The sequence below is a fragment of the Choristoneura fumiferana genome, chromosome 12 (genome assembly GCF_025370935.1).
Source record: "Choristoneura fumiferana chromosome 12, NRCan_CFum_1, whole genome shotgun sequence".
NCBI classification, from domain to species: Eukaryota; Metazoa; Arthropoda; class Insecta; order Lepidoptera; family Tortricidae; genus Choristoneura; species Choristoneura fumiferana.
The window spans coordinates 12,849,396-12,870,255 of NC_133483.1; the positions used below are offsets into that span (position 1 = coordinate 12,849,396).

General features: G+C 38.3%; 3 protein-coding genes across 3 annotated transcripts; all 3 read right to left on the reverse strand.

Moving 5' to 3' along the window:
• Positions 1–1,074: 1,074 nt before the first annotated feature.
• Positions 1,075–4,082, reverse strand: LOC141433377 (protein THEM6-like). The gene is made up of 3 exons (XM_074095394.1): positions 3,854–4,082; positions 2,905–3,119; positions 1,075–1,355 (listed from the first exon to the last, which is right to left on the reverse strand). The coding sequence occupies exons 1-3, from the start codon at positions 3,993–3,995 to the stop codon at positions 1,125–1,127; spliced, it is 588 nt and encodes a 195-aa protein (XP_073951495.1). The 5' UTR covers positions 3,996–4,082; the 3' UTR covers positions 1,075–1,124.
• A 1,479-nt stretch (positions 4,083–5,561) lies between these two features.
• On the reverse strand, positions 5,562–8,981 carry LOC141433792 (protein THEM6-like). The gene is made up of 3 exons (XM_074095896.1): positions 8,843–8,981; positions 7,354–7,568; positions 5,562–5,802 (listed from the first exon to the last, which is right to left on the reverse strand). Exons 1-3 carry the CDS (start codon positions 8,979–8,981, stop codon positions 5,563–5,565), a joined length of 594 nt encoding a protein of 197 aa, XP_073951997.1. The 3' UTR covers position 5,562.
• A 3,492-nt stretch (positions 8,982–12,473) lies between these two features.
• Positions 12,474–20,822, reverse strand: LOC141433380 (doublesex- and mab-3-related transcription factor dmd-4-like). The gene is made up of 6 exons (XM_074095396.1): positions 20,675–20,822; positions 20,112–20,275; positions 15,965–16,138; positions 15,516–15,613; positions 14,617–14,782; positions 12,474–12,834 (listed from the first exon to the last, which is right to left on the reverse strand). The coding sequence occupies exons 2-6, from the start codon at positions 20,271–20,273 to the stop codon at positions 12,553–12,555; spliced, it is 882 nt and encodes a 293-aa protein (XP_073951497.1). The 5' UTR covers positions 20,274–20,275; positions 20,675–20,822; the 3' UTR covers positions 12,474–12,552.
• Between the last annotated feature and the right edge of the window lie 38 nt (positions 20,823–20,860).

The following is a 20,860-nucleotide window of genomic DNA, read 5'->3' on the forward strand; positions in this document are numbered from 1 at the left end:
AAAGCGTAACAGACAGACAGACCAGACAGACAACAGACAGGACAGACAGAAGAGTTACTTTCGCCATTTATAATATTATAGTAGTATATATAGTATATAGTATATAGTATAGTATAATAGTATATATAGTATATAGTATAAGTATATAGTATGGATAGTATGGATTATAGTATGGATGTACAGAATATTTCTTGAGTTAACAATATATAAACGTTCTGTTTGTTGCAGAATGTTCTTTACCTCTGCCTCTCTTTAGGAAGACGTTTTTAAATTATGTATGATATGAAAAATAGCAAATTTAATCTCACTAATATTAATTATAATCGCGAAAGTTTGTAAGTCTGTATGTTTGTTTGTTACCTACCTCTTAAAGTCTTAACCGCTGAACCGATTTAGGTGAAATTCGGTATACAGCTAGTACAAGAGTCCCGGGAAAGGATATAGAATAGTTTTTATCCCGGAAAATTGCATGGTTCAAAAAAACGAATTCTACGTGAACGAGTCGCGGGCAACAGTTAGTTAATGAATAATTGAAACTAATATTGGAGTATTCGATATTTTAATTCGAAATAATTAGAATTAAGTTTAGACCGTATACAAAAAAAAAAGCAATTTATTTAAATGAACTAAAATAATTTCCTTGCTCACCCGCGAACTCACGATAGCTAAGCTTATGCTAAATATGCGAGTTCATGCAGTTTCTCCACCTCCACACTGTAGGAACACACACAAATCACACAAACCCATCTATCACCACCACCACACTACACTGACGCGTTTCGAACTCAACCAGAGCTCATCTTCAGAGCGACACAACCGAACACCATGCTACCAGTTGTTAGTCTAACAACACGCATATTTTGCATAAGCTTAGCTATCGTAAGTTCGCGGGTGAGCAAGGAAATTATTTTAGTTCATTGATATGGACCTCCGCAACGTCACACCTGATTCAATAAATTATTTTATTTAAAAAATGACTTCCTAAAGCATAAAGAGCCTGTTTTCCTTCTGTCCATTCTTATATTGAACAGACTGTAGTACAGTCCAAACTTTGAAATAAAATAAAAACCAAAATTAATGAAAACTAGTTCACATATTTAATAAAATTATCAGTCTTTTAGCACCTAATCTTTTTTCCTTAATTTGGCGCTGGAGATCTCAATAGATTGCAGCCAGTGCGTGATCTCTTCCGGACATTGTGGCTTCTGCTCGGCTCCAGGGATGCCCTTGAAGAGGGTCTCCGCATTCACATCGATCAGGTTCTGGCGGGAGAGCACGATGGCTCGGACAAAGCCGTCGTTGAGCGTTATAAACTTTTGCTCAATGAATAAGGTCTTGTCGTCCCAATACGCCAACTAAAACAAACGAATAAATACACATTATGGGACAGCTGACACCAATTGACCACGTCCCAACTAAGCACGCTCGACGCTCCGCCCCGCATCGGTTCGAGTTACCTACCCCACCCACAAGCGCAGATTGCAGGAAAACCGCAGGAAAACAGTCGGGTGCGCACGGGTGCGCAACGCGATGTATGTCGGCCGCACGGCACTAAATTCGGGAGCAATAATTTTGCGAAATGGTAACGATATATAATATACCCTAATGATGCCGAAAGTTTCTCGATGAGGGCTAGGTATAGATGTCGCTAGCGTCACTGCTTAAGTGGCTAAATAAGAAACGAAACAAGCTGAGATATGAGGTGCATATGATAGGGGAAATTTGTGTCTGTATCGTTGACCAGCAGTGGTGTAGCGGTATAGCACGCGGTACGGAATACCGAGGACCTGGGTTCGATTCCCAGTGCTGGTCTTATTTTTCTGGTTTTTTTCTGTGCATCTATATTTCAGTTTGTATTTTCAATTTAGGTTTTACGGGATGACCGGAAAAGTAAAAATTTGGAATTGAAATAAAAAATACAAAAAGATTCCAAAAAACCAATCTTAAAATACAAATGTTTGTTCTCAGGGGTTTTTTATTTGTTTGCTTCATCAAAATAGGTAATGTTCAACGTTTACAGTAGACTATAATGACCTGGTGAAAGTAGCAGGAATCTGATGGATGCGGGCGTTGCAGGACCAGTCATTAGTCATTGTCCAGCAGTGGTGGCCATCTTCTGGCTGACAATTACGATGATGATGGTATTGAAAGTGTACGATATAAATAACAATGTCTAATTTTTCATTTCTAAGTCTTATATTCTTTCAAGTTAAAAGCCTTTCACAGAACCCAACTCACAACATTACTTTTCCTTACTCTGTCATGTACAGTGTAAGAAACTGAATCGCTGAGGAACCAGGTACCTTTGTATTACTGATGTCATATTGACTTTAAACATAAGATACATCTGCCAAAGATATCATAGTGAAATTGATTATGAAAAGGTCCGACCCTGGGGCCTACTACGAAATTCGAAAATCAAAGTTCTTATCATACCGTCCCTCACTCTTATTAAATAAAATTAGCGCCAGCGGGCCGGTACGAGACGAATTTCGATTTTTGCACTTCGTAGTATAGGGCCTGGTGCGCGATTTAGTTTCCTCGCCTGTACCTAACCTAACCTTGATTACGTATAAAATAACGATGATTTTGTGCTTGCGCAGGACTACGACTTTCTTATTCAGCAGTATTAAGCTGTAAGGTAAACAAACCATTTATATGTCCATATTGAAGTACCTAATAGAAATCTGTATGATGCATGATGAGATGATATTATGTACCTACTCGTTATGTATATTGTTTAACGCACTCGAAACCACTAGGTATATCGCATTGAGAATTTATTTTTGTCAAACCAAATGTGACGAGGATAGAAAGAGATAATGAATACGATTGTGATGATATAGTTAGTTAGATATAGTTTTGGGATTTAAATTAAAACAAAACACAATCTGATTATCTTACCCTGGTCTCCACTTTGTAAGCGCTAAAGATCGGAATGGTCCTTCTGTAGCGGATGCTAGATGCTCCTTGTAGGGCATGCCCTTTAGCAGCAGTAATGTTGGCGTAGATACCAGTTCGGTCGTAGAAGTGGAATCTGGCGAAGTCCAGCTCCCTAACGTAACGGGCGTTGTTCATGTGACGGAGGAAGATGTCCACGTCTTGTGTTGTGCAGAAACCTGTGAAGCACGAAGAAGTCTACGAATAGATTCGAGTGATACGAGTAGATGTACTTCGAACTACTCCTGGTTTATAGGTACCAACTATACCGGCTTATCCTTACAGAGGTACGTACTTACCTAAATAACAACATCATAGATAGTGCCTGACATTTTCCCTCTTTATGTGGATTATGTTAGTAATAAAGAAAAAATAAGTTACTTAAATCTGGCTGACTATAATTTGTAAACCTAACTTATAAATCAGTTACAAATTAATTCACACATGTACCTAATACATACGCATGCATGTAGGTAGGTACCTGAATACCTACTGGGTTCAGCAAAGTATTGAATAGGTATGCATGTGTAGACTTGTTTTTGTTGCAGCTACTTATAGGTAAAAAAATGGCTTTATTACAAAACTGCGTTACAAAATAATATGATCCATTTCCTATGAACCCTTTTTACTCTTAGGGGCTGTTTCACCATCCACTGATTAGTGTTAACTGACGGTTAAATGTGATGCCGTCTCTCTTTGTTTTGTTCGAATAGATGGAGATGGCTTAACTTTTATTATTGACAATATATAATGATTTTGAAAATTACATAGGTACTAAAGAGCCATTTTTCTACCTTGGCCTTCGTCGGTATATGTAGTACCTACATTACTAATAGGTATAATAATTTACTAAAAGAGTCTCGAAATAATTAAAATACAAGAAAATGCAGTAAACATAACAACGGAAACTTACCGTAAATAGTTGATGTATCATTAACACCACACTTCTTTTGGAATAGCCGACCGAATCCAATCGTGAAAGCCACTCGTAGGAAATAGTTTACATCCCAGAACATGTACGCCAGAGCCACAAGTACTGTTAGTACGCACAACATTGTTTAGGTAATTTTAAACAAATTAAAGTAATTAGATCGTGACGTTCGCGGTCTAGCAGTGGCTGGTGTGGTATGCGAAGTTGCCGGCATAGTGTTGACGCAACAACGTTAAAGTCGTTGAACCGGTCACTATGTAGTTAAGTTAGACGCAGTTCCGACTCAACGGGACCCTAACCACTAATAAATTTGCTAGTTTTGATATTACGATGAGTAAGTATATATTATATGTATACCGGGTGTGGCCTGATGTAACACGAGCAAATCATTAAAACATAGATCGTACTCGTCAAACTGAACACTGCGACTTTTAATTTTTTTTTTTTTTATTACACTTTAAAGTTCATTCGAAGCAGCAATGTAATGCAAAATGTTTGATGATTGTAGCGTGGCAGGCGACGTTAGTTGGGTTCGTTCGTATATCCCAGCTAAGATTTAGTTTCACACCATTCTAATAGATAGGTATGATAAAAAATTAAGGATATGTAATAATTTTTTCACACCTCTCCTTCAGAAAAGTAACTTTTCCTCCCTGACGAGAGGGAACAAAGTGCAACTTTTCTGTTCAAGGCTTTTCTAAGTGTTTTATTGCATGCCATTTTTTGAAGTTGATAACTGTAAAGCCACGCCATTTTCTATGCTGGTTGTTCTATAATAATATGTAGTTTTTTTTTTAAGTTTCTTAATGCTCGGTGTGAACAGTTGTATGAGCCACTCGGGAGCCAAATTATTTTAATCTTGGACGTTAACACTTGAATCCCTCATTACGCTCAAGATTCAAATTTATAATCCCTCGCTACATTCTGGATTCAATGTAAGCCCTCGCCGTAAATACACCATTTTGCTCCCTTGTGACACAAATAACTATTATTAACCTAGATGAGCCACCGTTAATACAATGAGTCGATGTGTATTGTTTTGAACTTGTTAAACAAAACCTGGGAAGGGGCAAGGCACGATATAACATTCATATATGTATACCACACCTGGTTATATTCCTAACTAAGTTCCTGTTGCCATAATAACATAATGGACTAAATGTTATTATGGTCACAGGAAAAACTGCCGATTCTTCCATGTGCTGTTTTACTTTAACGTCTGAATCGTGTTTATGTAATTTCACACATAAGCTTTCCAATTACCCAAAATGTATATGTACTTATGATGCTAAACAACGATATTCCATATACGTACAGTCGATGAAACTGAATCACGTACCAGGGTGGAACCTTTGTACTACTAATGTCATGTTGACATCCCAGATCTACATTTGCCCCAGAAATCATAGCGAAATGATTACGAAAAGGTTCCACGCTGGTACGTGATTCAGTGTAATTGACTGTACAATGTTATACCTACCTATAATGGTACCTGACAGTGACGAAGCGTCTACAGAACCCTATTCCCACCGGCTTGCGCAATATTTACAAAATACGACAACAGGACCACAGTATATACGCAGGATGCGGGCGATCTTTGCTTCGACTTTACCACGGAAATATCTGACGTCACGCCACTGGTAATTAAGAAGCAAATTATAAGAGTAAAATCGTTCAGTATTCATTTTATTTTATTCGACGTTCCTTAGCTTATTACTAGAAATCTGCATACTTTTCATCCAGCACTCAATATATTCAGGACATTGTGGCCTCGTGTCCGGCCCAGGGAGGTATCTAAGCAGGGCGTCGGTGGAATCTCCTCTCTCGCCGATGGCATGCTGCCGGGAAACAAGAAACGATCGCACTTTGCCATCGCTCAGGGTAATGACTTGGTGCTCGAAAAACAGAGACCGATCGTCCCAGTACACAAGCTGAAATAAATTAAAATACTTGCAAGGTAAATGACACAGTGCTCGACACACTTTCACCCAAGAGATGCCACCCTGCTGTGACCTGTCTTATAATGCTAATAATATAAAATTCAAGATGGCAACTGTTGGGACAGTGACGAGCACTCGTACTCGTATTAATATAGTATAGTAGATACCAACTATACAGTGAATTACAGTGTGTTACCGGCAGCCAGGCTTTTTTTAAGGGAGGTTAAAGTAAAGAATTTCTGTGACTTAACTATGACACTAATTTAATTAGTAAACTTAAATTCAGACTTTGTTAACTTTCTAACAAAATTATAATTGCCAGCAATGTACAGCAAAGTAAATTGACAAGTAAGTAATAATCAAAGTACCTATCTGTCGGCTTACTTGTCAATTTACTTTGCTGTACATTCATCATCATCAGCCCGAAGACGTCCACTGCTGGACAAAGGCCTCCCCCTTAGAACGCCACAATGAACGACAATTTGCCACTTGCATCCACCGGTTTCCCGCTACTCTCACGATGTCGTCAGTCCACCTGGTGGGAGGCCTGCCAACGCTTCGTCTTCCGGTTCGTGGTCGCCACTCGAGGACTTTTCTCCCCCAACGGTTATCTGTTCTTCGAGCGATGTGGCCCGCCCATTGCCACTTCAATTTGCATATTTTTCCAGCTATGTCAGTGACTTTAGTTATTCGACGAATTTCCGTATTCCGGATTCTATATCTTTCTATTCTATTGCTGTACATTGCTGGCAATTATAATTTTGTTATAGTTACGTTAGGTTAAAGTAACGTATAAACCATAATATTATGGTTTATACGTTACTTTAACCTCCATTAAAAAAAGCCTGGCGGCCGGTAACACTGTATAAATTCGTCGCATTAATTTCGGTGATTTAACAATTTTTATGAAAGTATATCCACGTTCCTATTCATTTTTGCACAAGTTTTCAGAAAATAGCAGTTATTAGGGTTCCTAATTAAATTTTACTAAGTAACTCTAAAAAATCGTCTTCATCGCAACCTCTAAGTAGATTCCTAATAAGGAACGTTTGCTCCATACATTTTACCGACAAGAAAGACAACCAAGTCCCAAAATGCGGTAGCTACACACAAAATGCAATTATAAATCAAAGAATTCATGTTGAGTACTCTATCCAATTAAGCATTTATGAGTTACTAGTCTTTACCCGTGGCATCGCACGCGTAAACAATTACACCGGGCAATCGAATTGAAATTCCGGGATTTCACTAATTTCTAAATTCCCACGGGAATTCCCAAAAATTACTTCGTAAGTAGATTTCATTAACGTTATACACAAATATTTCTGATCTCTAATCCCAGTGGTTGAAATTTTGCGATTTTATTCCGACCTCTTGGGAATATTGGGTTAAAAAGTAGCTTATCTGCCATTCCAGACGACCAGCTATCTACGCACAAAATTACATCCAAATCAGTCCAGCCGTTTTACCATGAAGAAGTAACAAACATAAACACACATACTTACAAACTTCCGCATTTCTAATATTAGTAGCATCATGTACCTTCGTGTCAATCTTATAAACTGCTAATAGCGGCACTGGCTCCGATGTGATGGTAAGAGTACACCCTTGCAACGACTTGATGCGTAATTGTTGACTCCTTTGGTAAATGCCGGTGCGAACATAAAACTCGTATCGAGCGAAGTCCAAATCGCGCACCAGTCTGGCTAAACGCATGTGACAGAAGCTGAGGTCGCAGTCTTGAAGTGTACAAATACCTTAAAAATATATAAATATAATAAGTCAGCGTTCATGAAAGCGAGTAAAAGTCGTTAATAAATGTTTTCATTGACTATGTGTCCTAGTTAGGATATTCTAGAGTAAAAGATCTAAATTAATAGCTACCTAGCGGCTCTATGTTGTCTTAGAGGCGTAGCGCCGTAACAACTAAATGTCTACCGAGTTGCTTAATTTTTTTAGGTGATATCAGTGATGACAAGTAAGCCAAGGCTTGTGTACATTACTGCGAGGTCTTCCATCCAAAGGTAGAGATAAACTTACGCGTCTCTCATACCCTCTGTACCCTTAGTGTAAGTTTTCGTTTACAAAATACGGTTAAGGTGCGTCGTCTTCCATACAAACTTTGGTGCCTCAATATTTCTTCCACAGACGTTATTTCGACGCGATTTTTAGAGGATAGTTAGTTATGGGCATATTGTTTTCGCAAATCACAAAATGGAGAGGATCTATTATACCTAAATTTCAGTATGATGCAGTAAATTTTGATCCATTTTACTGTGGTGTGAGTAGCTAATGTCAAATATAATCTGTTGTAAAAACGTATTGACTATTTCGGGCGGTCACGTGACCACCTAGTTTGGCTGTGGTACCAATTCTTAGAAGTAGGTAGTAAGAGAATGAGTTCGAAACTCGATGACGCATAATGATTCTTTTTCTTTTTTTTAACTTTTTTATGTTTATTTCCAAAGAATAAGTAATGGCATTTCGATAAAGTGCAATTAATCATGAAATTCAGTGTCAGGTCAAACCAAAGAAAGTAATGTTTTTTCTTGGGGTCATCAATCTCGACTCTTTTTATCAAATAGCTGGCAAACGAGCATGCGGGTCACCTAATGGTAAGTGATCAGGCGCTGTTCGTGTTTCCATACAAATTGAGATTTTAACGCGAACGCGATCGAGACGTATTTTGTAACCAAAAACTTACACTAAGGGCACTGATTGCCTAACGAAAACCATCACTCCACGCTACTTACTGCTATGTCTGCCTTCAGTCCTGTCATATTAAGATATTCATCATAAACAATATATTCGACGCGTGGCAACCCCCAGTTGTTTTCTAATTAGTATGCAATGGGTAGTCAAATATTGTGACTCAAACTCATAGCAAAACTGGGTAGAGTTAACTTGGGAAGGTATCAAGGTAGAGTCGCCACTTATATACGAGGATATCACTATACTCTAAATACTAATACTTAATAACACTATAGTATAATACTCATATTGAATATCAAGAGGCTAGGTAGGTACTCACCATAGATCGTTGTTACATCATCTATCGTTTTTTTGTCGTTACACAATCTACTACTCAGAACTGTAAAATATGTTCTTACAAAGTAATTCGCATCACAAACAATCATCAACAAGATAATAACCAAAAATAACAACCACATTTTACAGGGTAGGTAATATTCAATTCACTTTCTGCCTTCTGTTGGAGTGAGTCGATACATTATTTTAAATAGGAGCGTAAACAAATTATGTAAAACGTATGGAAATACTCTATTGACAATGACTTCTGTTTGAACTTTCATAGTAATAAGCAAACGTAAGGATACCTAACTGCTATTTGTTACCTTCAACAAAAGAATTGTTTTCATGTAATATACCTACCTATAACTACCTTGACAAGCAACGTATTATGAATAAAGCATCTTCATTGTTTAAAATAAAGAAGTTTTAAGTCTCATGTTTCTAAAAGTAGTAGGTAATGTGGCTCAATTTAAGTTTAAAACAACCTAATAATTATTTTAAAAAAAGTGCGGAAATTTTTATTCGAACTATCTAAAAATATAGTGAGTGGCAAAAAATCTGGCCCTCAAATGTACTTATACTGAAATAGGTAATTTTGTGTGTAGAGTAGGCCCAATTTTCTGCCGCTGAGTTTATACACTTGCCTTAATTTACCTTACCTTAATTTAATAACTTGACATGTAAAATATTTTATATAAATATGTAATAAATATTAATATATATATTTTTTTTACTTACCTTAATTAAATATTTTTAAAGTCCATAGTCTACACGTGTCGCGGAGCACGCGAGTCCATACCCAAGGGTGAGTTATCCTTGTCTTATATTTATCTTTATTGTGGCAACACTATATGTTTTTCTCCTGTCAATGACATTGGCGATAAATACCCTTTTTTGACGTATTATAGGAGGTAGCACCGCGGGGAGAAAAAGGCGGCAAGCGCGACAAGAAAAAGGGATCGAAGCAGAGTGGAGAAAGAGGTGAAAGTGACTATACAGCGCCCCGGTGAGTTTTCATCTCCCATATCTAAATGCTATCTGTTGCCTATGAAGTTATGACCTCGAGACAGTGACCAGAAGTAATGAATTCATGTAAGACGGAAGTTATGTCTTTATCAAGTACAGAAGTTGTATAAGAAGTATGATTATGACAAGCTATGGGTTTAAGCACTGAGTTTTGCCGGTGGTATTGGGCTGGACTGTAGGGGTGATGTTGGAGGTCCGTTAAGGGACTATGTCCCGCCTCAGTGCTTAGCAGAGAGTGTAGTAAGTAAGTACCCACAGTTGTACGTTTACCGTCTCTGGGATTCACGATGAGGCAGAGCTTCCGTGTCTCCACCCATAGTTGTCGAGGGTATCAAAGGCTAAGGGGCCCTCATGTATAGTTCAAGTTAAACCCTTAAAGGCATGCACAGGCGTGGGCTCACGCCCCGCACCGCACTAAATTGCGGATGTAAAGTATTAGACCAACCCCCTATGGGAACCTAGTTACATAGCCAAGTATATGTCATATGTCTCGGGGTCACTTTCACACGATATTATGCTGTCGAGGTATAGAATCAGAGATAACAAGTAAATCCTCGCCACAACACGTATTATTTTTATTAATGCAAAAGTTACTTGTCTAGTAGTTTATATTTTTCAATTAACTGCACCTAAGTACCGCCAATTTGGCCAGGAGACTATTAATCACAGTCGAACATTACGAACCACAATAAGTATTATTCTTGTGTTAAGGATTCCATCTTCATTTGGATTGTCGTCACGGATTTGTTACTGTCCGGTGCATTGCCGCAAGCGCCGAGGGTGACGGTGTTTATCCAACTAATTCATATTTATTAAATGTTTGCACTGCAAATACTTTAAGGGTATTTCGTTGGGGCTTCTTACCTTGTTCTTTGTGCCTAAGCTAATTTGTAGAGCTCACAAAGAGATAGCTGAAGTGGAAAACCAAGTGATACCTAGGCTAAGCTTACCTATTTTGATAATAATTTATTTGAAACTAGCGGACCCGGCAGACATTGACCTACCCGAAAAAACACAACTTTAAAACTATAAAGAGTTTACATACATACAGACTATGATAATGATAACATACAAACAACAGCGCCATCTAGCGGGTCCAATTTCCAAACCATCAACCAAACGTTGGGCCATTATCAATTATTTAAAGTGAATATGTTTCTAAGCAAATGTAATAAATTACTTATTGTAAGTGTGTGGGGATGTGGTCTATAACTGATAGTTACGAAACTTATGAACATTTTGTATGGGAAAATGTTTTTTTCTTTTATTTTATTATCGTAAATTTTCCATTTTTTAATACTTATAATCAATAATCATGAAAATCGGTCCAGCCGTTCTCGAGTTATAAGTATTCGAACAAACCCGACTTTGTTTTATATTAAGATGACATTTAGGTCCTTGATGTGCGCTGCGCTGCAGTTTTTAGGGTTCCGGAGCCAAAATGGCAAAAACGGAACCCTTATAGTTTCGCCATGTCTGTCTGTCTGTCCATCCGCGGCTTTGCTGAGGGACTATCAATGCTAGAAAGCTGTAATTTTGCACGAATATGTATGTAAACTATGCCGACAAAATGATACAATAAAAATTTTGAAAAACATTTTTTTAGTATGCTTCCCATAGACGTAAAGTGGAGGTGATTTTTTTTTCTCAGACAACCTTGTAGTGTGGGGTATCGTTGGATGGGTCTTTTAAAATCATTAGGCATTAGGGGGTTGCTCAAACGATTTTTCGATTCAGTGATTTTTATGCAAAATATTCGACTTTAAAGTGCAAATTTTCATTAAAATCGAGCGTCCCCCTCCCCTTCCCCCTCTAAAATCTAAACCGGTGGGTGGAAAAATTAAAAAAAATCAGAATGGTAGTAAGTATATCAAACTTTTAAGGAAAACTATAACAGCTAAGTTTGCTTGAGAATTATTAGTAGTTCAAGAGTAAATAGCAGCCTAAGGTATAAAATATACCTAAACTTGGATGGAAGATTCCGTATACAATACGAAATCCTTAGAAAAGTATTACTTATTTTTTTCGTAATGGCTACTGAACCCTATTTTGGGTATGTCCGACACGCTCTTGGCCGGTTTCTGATCGCCTACTGTTTCGATGCAGTCGCGAGATTACTTTTGCTCTTTGCAAATAACTTCTTGCAGTAATTTACTGTTTAAATGGTTTTTTGTTTTCAGGTTAGTATTTATTTGGTCGTGTCACATACTTAAGATATGCAAATGATATAGCCAACTACAGAAGAAGGATAACAAAAAATATTAAAATATGGACAAGTCTATTTTTAATTTCGTGAGGAGAGTTTTAAATAAATAACAGAAACTGGAACGACTGCTTACTTTATTAATAGCTTAAAAAATAAAATTGTAAGGTACATCATGATTAAGAAACTTAACGAGTAAAAGATATTTTAAATATTTGGCATTAATCTTTAGATAAAATAAAACAGTAAATAATTGTTCACTTACTTACATGTTTTTTAGGACCATAACTAATTCATGATAATCGACACAGTTAGGCGTTGACGACGACGTCAGCCACCGCTAAACCATTTCTAATTGTAAAGATTCACAATTACAATTCAACCTACTAAGTACTTAGATAGAAGTAAGTTCATACATCATCATCATCATCATCAAGTTCATACATAAGCGAACTATACTATTTATATCCAATATATTTCTTTCAATGTCGATTACATTGCCGACAATCAGGCGTGCACACCGGCGGTTGGTGTGGATGCTGAAACGGTAGTAGTAGCGGACCCGAAAGCGCTGGCAACGCTGGCAGGGGTACCAACCACTCAGATCCACACACGCGTCCCATCACTAGGGCAGGCAACAATGGCCGGGGTCCAACCGGCCTGAAGGCGGACCACCTTGATTCCACCTCTGCAGAACTTGATACGGAACCCTCGAAACTGGTGCTGGAGCCAGCACTAGCCAGTACTGTTTTGTCGTGCAAGGCCTGAAAAATACAGTTTTTGTACTAACAACCCCAACGATTACTGTAACCTAATACTCGTAAGAGCATGATGAGTATAAAACGAATAATAAGGGGATCAAAAAACAACCGATGCGATGCGATGCATGAAATGAAGAATGAAGTTGATTTGTATAAATGCTTACGCTACGGCTCAGGCTACGTCCTGTAAGACAACGAACGTTCGAAAAGTAAGGCAACGACGCGCATTCCAGATGTCCTTTAAAGGTTTTATGACTTAAAAGCTGTTGATTTATGTTTTCGAAGATCTCGTTTATCATTATCACGCAGGCTACGCAATCTCCGAGGGAAATAAATATAGCTACTGCCCGCTGGCGTATTGTTTTGAATCGTATATCTCCTACTTTTGCACTACAGATAGAATTATAAGTCAAACGGCTATCGGTTCTCAAATCTTTTATCTCCATTTTTGTCTACCGGATTTTGAAAAAAATGAAAAAATACTTAATTTTGTATGATTTTTATAAACATTGTCTGAAAAAACACTTATTTCGTATCTCTATTGACGTGAAAGATCTAACATATACGAAATCTACATATTTGGGTTCGTCTTTGACGTTTCTTAGAACTGGTCGAGGGTTTTCATTTGAAACTAATTAACACAAAAGTTATGGCCATAAAACCAGTTTTTTGGCCTAAAAACAATCAACTTTGAAGTAAATATGGGATACTATATTGCTTAAACCCGTTGTTATTAATATACTAAGCTACAAAAATCAAAGTCTAAGGAATCTCAGATCTCGGTCATTGGGAAATCTCGGCCAAAAATCGGGCCGAGATCTCGGTCTCGGTCTCGGCCAAAACAGGCCGAGATTCTCGCCGCGACCGAGACTCCGCGACGGCACTGAATTTAAATATTGCGCGCGCGTTTACCGCGATGTCCGCGGTGGCATGAGCTTTCTTTGGGATTTTGATTGGTCGCCCCGCCCGGGCTCGCGCGTATGGTACCTACTTGCTTACTAGAGTAACAAGCGACACCTCGTTCTTTTCTTTTCGATAACGATTATTATTGGTAGGTACTTAATACTATAGTTTGATTTACGTGATGATAATTATGTTTGTTTGTAGGACCCGGTGGAACGTTTAATTAATCCATAATAAAACATTTTTTTTTCATTCATAACGCGTATTTTTTGGGTTCCGTAGTCAACTAGGAATCCTTATAATTTCGCCATGTCTGTCCGTCTGTTTGTCCGCGGCTAAGCTCAGAGACCGTTAGTACTAGAGAGCTGTAATTTGGCATGAATATACATATCAGTCACGCTGACAGTGGTCAAATAAAAAAAAAATTTTTAGGGTACCCCCATCCCATCTAGTGGATGGCACTAGGTATAGTAACGATATCAAATTTACAGGGAAAATTATAACGGCTAAGATTGCTTGAGAATTATTAGTAGTTTAAGAGTAAATAGCAGCCTCAGGTATAAAATATACCTAAACTTGGAAGATTCTGTACACAAGTAAATTCTTAGAAAAATATTACTTAATTTTTTCGAAACCCTATTTTTTGGCTACGGAACCTTATATAGGGCGTGTCCGACACGCTCTTGGCCGGTTTTTTTTAGATAATAAAATGATAATATAGAAAAAAGCACTTATTTTTTGTGTCTCGGTCTCGGTCTCGGCCGAGATTAAAAAAGCAGTCTCGGTCGGACCTTACAATTAGATAACTAAGGAATTCAGATCGAAGGTCAATTGGGACATGGGATCCCCTTAATAAGTAATGCGCCCTGACAACGTTCTTACGTGTGTCGCGTTGCAATGCTCAACGGCGCGGAGTAGGTCGTGGTTGCACCGACGCAGCACCAGCTCGAGCACGGACCGCTTCTTGCCGGGGAACAGCTTACTCAGCATCTCGAGACCCGCCGTGCTCACTGCAGTATCTGCTTCTGCTTCCTCGCTCGCGCATACACTATCAAGGAAGTAATGGATTAAAAACTTAATGTAATATATAAAATTCTCGGATCACAATGTTTGTAACCAAACTCCACCAAAACAGCTTGACCGATTTGTATGATTTTTTTTGTGTATATTTGATAGGTCTGGGAATAGGACGTAAGGTATTTTTCATACCCAACATACACATACAACCCTAAATTTTCACCCTTCTACCGTCAACCCCCTTTTTTAGGGTTCAGGAGCCAAAATGGCAAAAACGGAACCCTTATAGTTTCGCCATGCTCGGCTTTGCTCAGGGGCTATCAATGCTAGAAAGCTGTAATTTTGCACGGATATATAAACTATGCCGACAAAATCGACAAAATGATACATTAAAAAATTCAAAAAAAAATTTTTTTAGGGTACCACCCATAGACGTAAAGTGGGGGTGTTTTTTTTTTCTCATCCAACCCTATAGTGTGGGGTATGGTTGGATAGGTCTTTTTAAAACCATTAGGGTTTTTCTAAGACAATTTTTCGATTCAGTGATTTTTTGCGAAATATTCAACTTTAAAGTGCAAAATTTCATGAAAATCGAGCGTCCCCCCCCCTTTAAAATCTAAAGTGGTGGGTGGAAAAATTTGAAAAAATTCAGGATAGTAGTGTCTCTAAAGATAAGATGCATGGTATTTTGCTTTCTGAGCAGTAGAAGGGAGTTAACTGCGCGTATAAGACCAAAGTTTTAATGAAGCCAAAATGCTAAATACCGTGGTCTTGGTGAAGTTGAAGAGTTTCCGGCAGAGTCGGGTGAAGCCACGCAGCAGTCTGGCAGAGAGTCGCTCGTTTCACTGTCGATGTGTATCGGCTACGACATAAAAACGGAACATTCACATTCCTGCAGTTGCAGTTCTGTAGGAATTCAGGGGGGAGGAGCCGTGCTTTTGCGAGTACACAAAGGGCATCAATGATTTCATGGGCAATCATAAAATATTCATTGATCACACGACACGGAAGGAGGGTGTATAGAATTTGTTTACCGAACGACGGCCGTCATATTCTAAAACTGTTTTTAATTGATATTTGGCAGAATGTGGGCAGAACCATACCAAGCATTATTTTTAAACTAACTTCTATTAAGTATGCCATAATTGACAACTAGCCAGTTGAATACTAATTAATTGACAGAAGTGTCCATTGATGCAGGTGATAATCATACCGTTTGATCATCGGCTGCGGAGTCCGGTTCAGCCCCAGGGCTCGGGCACGGACCGGTAACACGCATGCCGTAGATGCGACCCGGTGGTAGAGCATCCAACGCTGTTCCACTCTCCACGGACGCCAAGTGTAGAGCTATCTTGTCTTCTGCCGCTTGCTGACGTTTTAGGGCTACCTATCAAAAATGTGAGAGTTAACAGAAACTTAAAGATAGGTTAGAGCAAAAAGGAGACAAATAGGTGCCAGATGACAAAGGACGCTATTTTCCAGTTTCCAGTACAATAGTTATTTGTGCAACAAGAGAGCAAAGTTGTTTTTTGCTGCGAGTGTTGAATTTGAATGACTATGATTTCTATTACATAAACATGAATAGATTTGTTACAAATTCATTCAATTTGACAAATATTTATTCCAACTGTAGCTAGAGGCAGTATTCGGAATTCTTTTATATATAAAAAAAAACAAGAGAAGCGGCTTTCGTGCAACGAGGTTGCATACTTTATTAAAAGATCGGGAAAATTTACATTTTGGAAATATTTCGTTGTCACGTAATTTATTAGGTATCGATATATTTTTAATACCAAAAATTTAATTTAAGATTGTAATCAACACATTTGATCCTATCTCTCGCTTTTTTCGTGTTGAAGTGAAATGACAGATCAAAGTAAAGTTCAAATATTTGGAATTCAGTGAGTAGACCCAACACTGTACTCAACATTTAAAAAAAATAATTAAAAAGTTACTTTGTCTCACGGAGTGAGCAAAATCGCATTTTTCTCATAGCAAAACCTGCCTTTTTGAGGTGAAAAATAAATTTATGGTGGCGCCTTTTGAGAGGCGCGGAAGCGGTGTTGACAATATCGCTCTAGCTCTACCAAGGGCTAGAGCCGGCGCTGCATAACAAGATATGGTTTACTAATGTTTCGCAATCGCTACTAACGTTTGGCAACCAGATTCATTTCGCAACTGTTTAATATTTCTGAAACTGTAAATATTTCAGAAAAACTAACCTAACCTAACCTAAAGGGTTCTACACGGTCTAAGTTACTGATAAACTTTTTCATTCACCTGCCGTAAGTGAACTATAATTTCGTTTTTGAATATATTGATTTCTTTACTACGAAGATTGTTTTTCCTATCAGATTATGGGCCCAGTACACTTTCACAGTACGATACATTTTATATTAAACTTCTTCTAATAAACTTTTGTGCTAAGCACAAGTGAAAAACAAGACAAATGACAAATGAAAAACAAAAAAGATCGCGTTACTTTTAAAGTCTTAAACGCAGTAGCTACCCCAACACGCTGACCGAAATGTGATTATTTAGAATCTCTGCTCATTGATAACTTAATTTAGCGGAAAATCAATGACAAACAGGGAATGTTTGCACTAGTGGTCACCCTCGGGACTCCTCGCTCCGGGCCCGATCGTTGCTTCATTGCAAACAAAAACAGAACTCGATCCGAACACAAACCAAATAACTGGACGCCTCCGGAATACTATCGCATTACGAAGCGCGAGAGAAACTATGGCAAGTTGAGAATAATATACTACTTACATTGTCTACGAAACATGATGCAGTCACACTTTATGCATGATTTTACTTGGCAGTCAATAGTGATTGCCTATTTTATTAAAGTAATGGGTCTGCGAGATGAAGATCTTGTAAGTTTTCGAAATGGTGTAAATAGGATATTTTTTACGTTTTCAACCCCCGTGGCTCGTTCATTTATGTAGGGAAAGAAAAATGCATAAAGAAAATCCATGCAAAATATCATGTATCCAGGTAAACACAGCGGTTGAGACTTTGGGATATACCTAGGGACATTCGTTGGTAGGGTGTTGGTAGGTGTACCTACATCTCCATCTGGAGAGTTTGTGCGGATAATCGTGCTACCTATAGGTACATAGTTCTTCCAAATTTCTCCAGCTGTTTTACTTAGCAAAAAATATCACGCACAAACTTTCGCATTTATAATTTTGCAAGGGTGACTCAAATATAAAGTTAATCATACTTAATCACTTCCATACAGTCGCTCTGCTAATTTATCTGTATTTTTTTAATGATGACGGCAGCTTTATTTATTTTATTTAGTTAGGTAACTATTTTAGACCTTACTAGACTGCTTTATTTTTCCTGTATTCAAGTTACTTAAAAAAAATATAAAATGCAGAAAAAATATATACCTTTATTTTATTTTATTTTTTCGGCGTATATAACCGCTTTGACAAGCATAAAGACCCACTTACAGCATTTTAGCGGAAGTATTAGGTTCACTAATACGACTTACAGAAAACATGATACCTAAATATAAGGATATACACACGCAATATTCACTGTTAAGTGATAAAACGATATGGGGCGCATCCCGGGACGATCGATGTCCTCGCCCGCTCGACGGTAAACACATGCCACTTGTTTAAATAAACTGACACCGCATTAGCTGATCTCGATTTCACTACATTAAAACACATTAACGCCTTCAAATTAGGTGTTATTTCTGAATCGAATAAGGTATTCTTACACCGGATATTGATAGTCTTTTATCGCTAAGCTTCCGTAAACAGTTTAGCGGGGGATTTATTAAAGGAAATTAGGTACCTACCTACCACCCAGAAATCTTAGATTAAAAAGTTAAAAATCAATAAATTGATATTCTGTTTTCGGATGACGAATTGTTTTATCTAGCTACATTCTGTGTGTTTTCAGATTAGAAAAGTTAAAAGTAGGTAAGTAGGTATATAGTCGATGTAGGTGTTGTACAGGAATGGTTAGGAAGATAGGTAATTTAGTTTATATATATATGTAAACCTTTTCTGTATAATCATAAATTTGAAACTTTGTTGCGAAATCCATTTTTTGATATAGATTTTTTTTTATTAGCAGAGCTTTACTCAACGACGCTTGGCACGGTAGGTATACACCAAGATATTACGGCCTTAGCTGACGTATTCAAAACTTTTTCGCTTGAAATAAAAAACATTACGAGTATTTGATGTTTTGGACGTGTTTTGGACCATAATTATGATAACTCATCAACAGCATGGTGTACGGTTGTGTCGCTCTGAAGATGAGATCTGGCTGAGTTCGAAACGCGTTAGTGTATAGTGTGGTGTTGGTGATAGATGGGTTTGTGTGATTTGTGTGTGTAGCTATCATAATGTCGCGGGTGAGCAAAGAAATTCTTTTATGATTTAAACAAATAGAAAAAAATAAACAAAAATATATTATATTGATAAATCAAAACAAATCAAATATCATGGGACACTTCACACCAATTGACCTAGTTCCAAAATAAGCAAAGCTTGTACTAGGGACACTAGGCAACGGATAAACATACTTATATAGATAAATACATATTAAACATCCAAGAACCGAGAACAAACATTTCATTTAATAATTTCATTATATGATTTTGTCAGTTATACCAGAATACTCGCAATTCTCCAGTCGTCTCGTGATCACGGCGCAGCTACTGTGCCGAAATATCGAGCTTCTCTAAAATCAAGGTATTTATGCGGAACAAAATCCGATTTAAATCATAAAAATAGGTATTTAAGAGGCGAAAGCGATTGTGATTCCGCGTGCGTTAGACAATACGTATAGATAGGTATACCTCCCGGACGCCTACGAGGGTTAGCACAGCGCCGGCTCATACGAGTAGCTCTTAATTATGGTAGAGCGAGCTTTTCTACAAGTCGCGCCTCTCACAAGGTGCGATCAAAATTTTATTTTGCACTGGACACTGGAATCTGCACTTCTGAACTACAATCTGGCGCCTAGAATGACCGCTCTTCTTATTCTACCCGGTGTCGGCTTTAGAGGCGGGGCAGCTGCCCGGGGCGCCAGGTAGGTACTACAGGGCGCCGCGCGCGCCAGCTCTAAGTAGAGCTGCTGACCACTTCATTTTAATAACTCTTTTTATCGATCGATCGGAAAGCTAGACTTGCGTAGGTAGGTATTAACTTTTATTCTTATATCGTAGGAGTGCGTATAAGTATTCTACGTCTAACAAACACGACCTGTCATTTTGTCGCTTGTCGTATCTAAAGGGCGCCGCAAAGGCATGACTCGCCCGGCGCCTTAATAGCTAAGGCCAACCCTGGCTCTACAACAGGGGGCCGGCGCTGGTTAGCTGTTCGTACCTGGGCGGCCATGATGCGCTGTCGCTCCTTGATGAGCCCGCACTTGGGGCACTGGCAGGTGCGATACCGGCAGGCTTTCTTGTGCCCGCGCAGGCTGGAGATGAGCCCGTGGTTGCGGCATCGCGCGCACTTCGGCACCCGCGCCCGCCCGCCGCTCAGCATGACTGGATCAAGATTTTACTTTGACTTCAAGGTGTCTACAAAGCCACAGATATTGCAGGTACACTCCAAAAATAACAAGATTTCGTAATAAAGTGTTATCCTACCCTACTATGCATTGTAAAAAAAATATCTCGAAAATTAATGAAGGCTACTTCATTGAAGAAAGCGCTACCGTCAACGCCTATCCTCATCAAATAAATTGGCTGAATCAGCGCCTACTTAAATGAAAAGCCCAAAGATGAAAACCTAATTTGTAGTAGTCGTATTTTCTCTGTAAGAGTTTATAATATTTTTTGAGAGACTAAAAAGTATACGTAACGTACCTATACCTACAAATAAACAATAATGTAACTTAGAAGATAGCATCTAGTACTTTTGATATAATTTGCACTTGCACTTACCGATATCACCGAAATAAATTTATTTCAAACTGCTAGAGTCAAAATTCTATAGATAAAGCCCAAGTTACACAGTCACAATTGTTTCTAATTACTTCGGACACTTGGCGTTGTTGCAAATTTTAAAGGTACAACTAAACTGAAACCCGCCGCCCACGCAACACACCACCCTGAAACTAATATCACCAC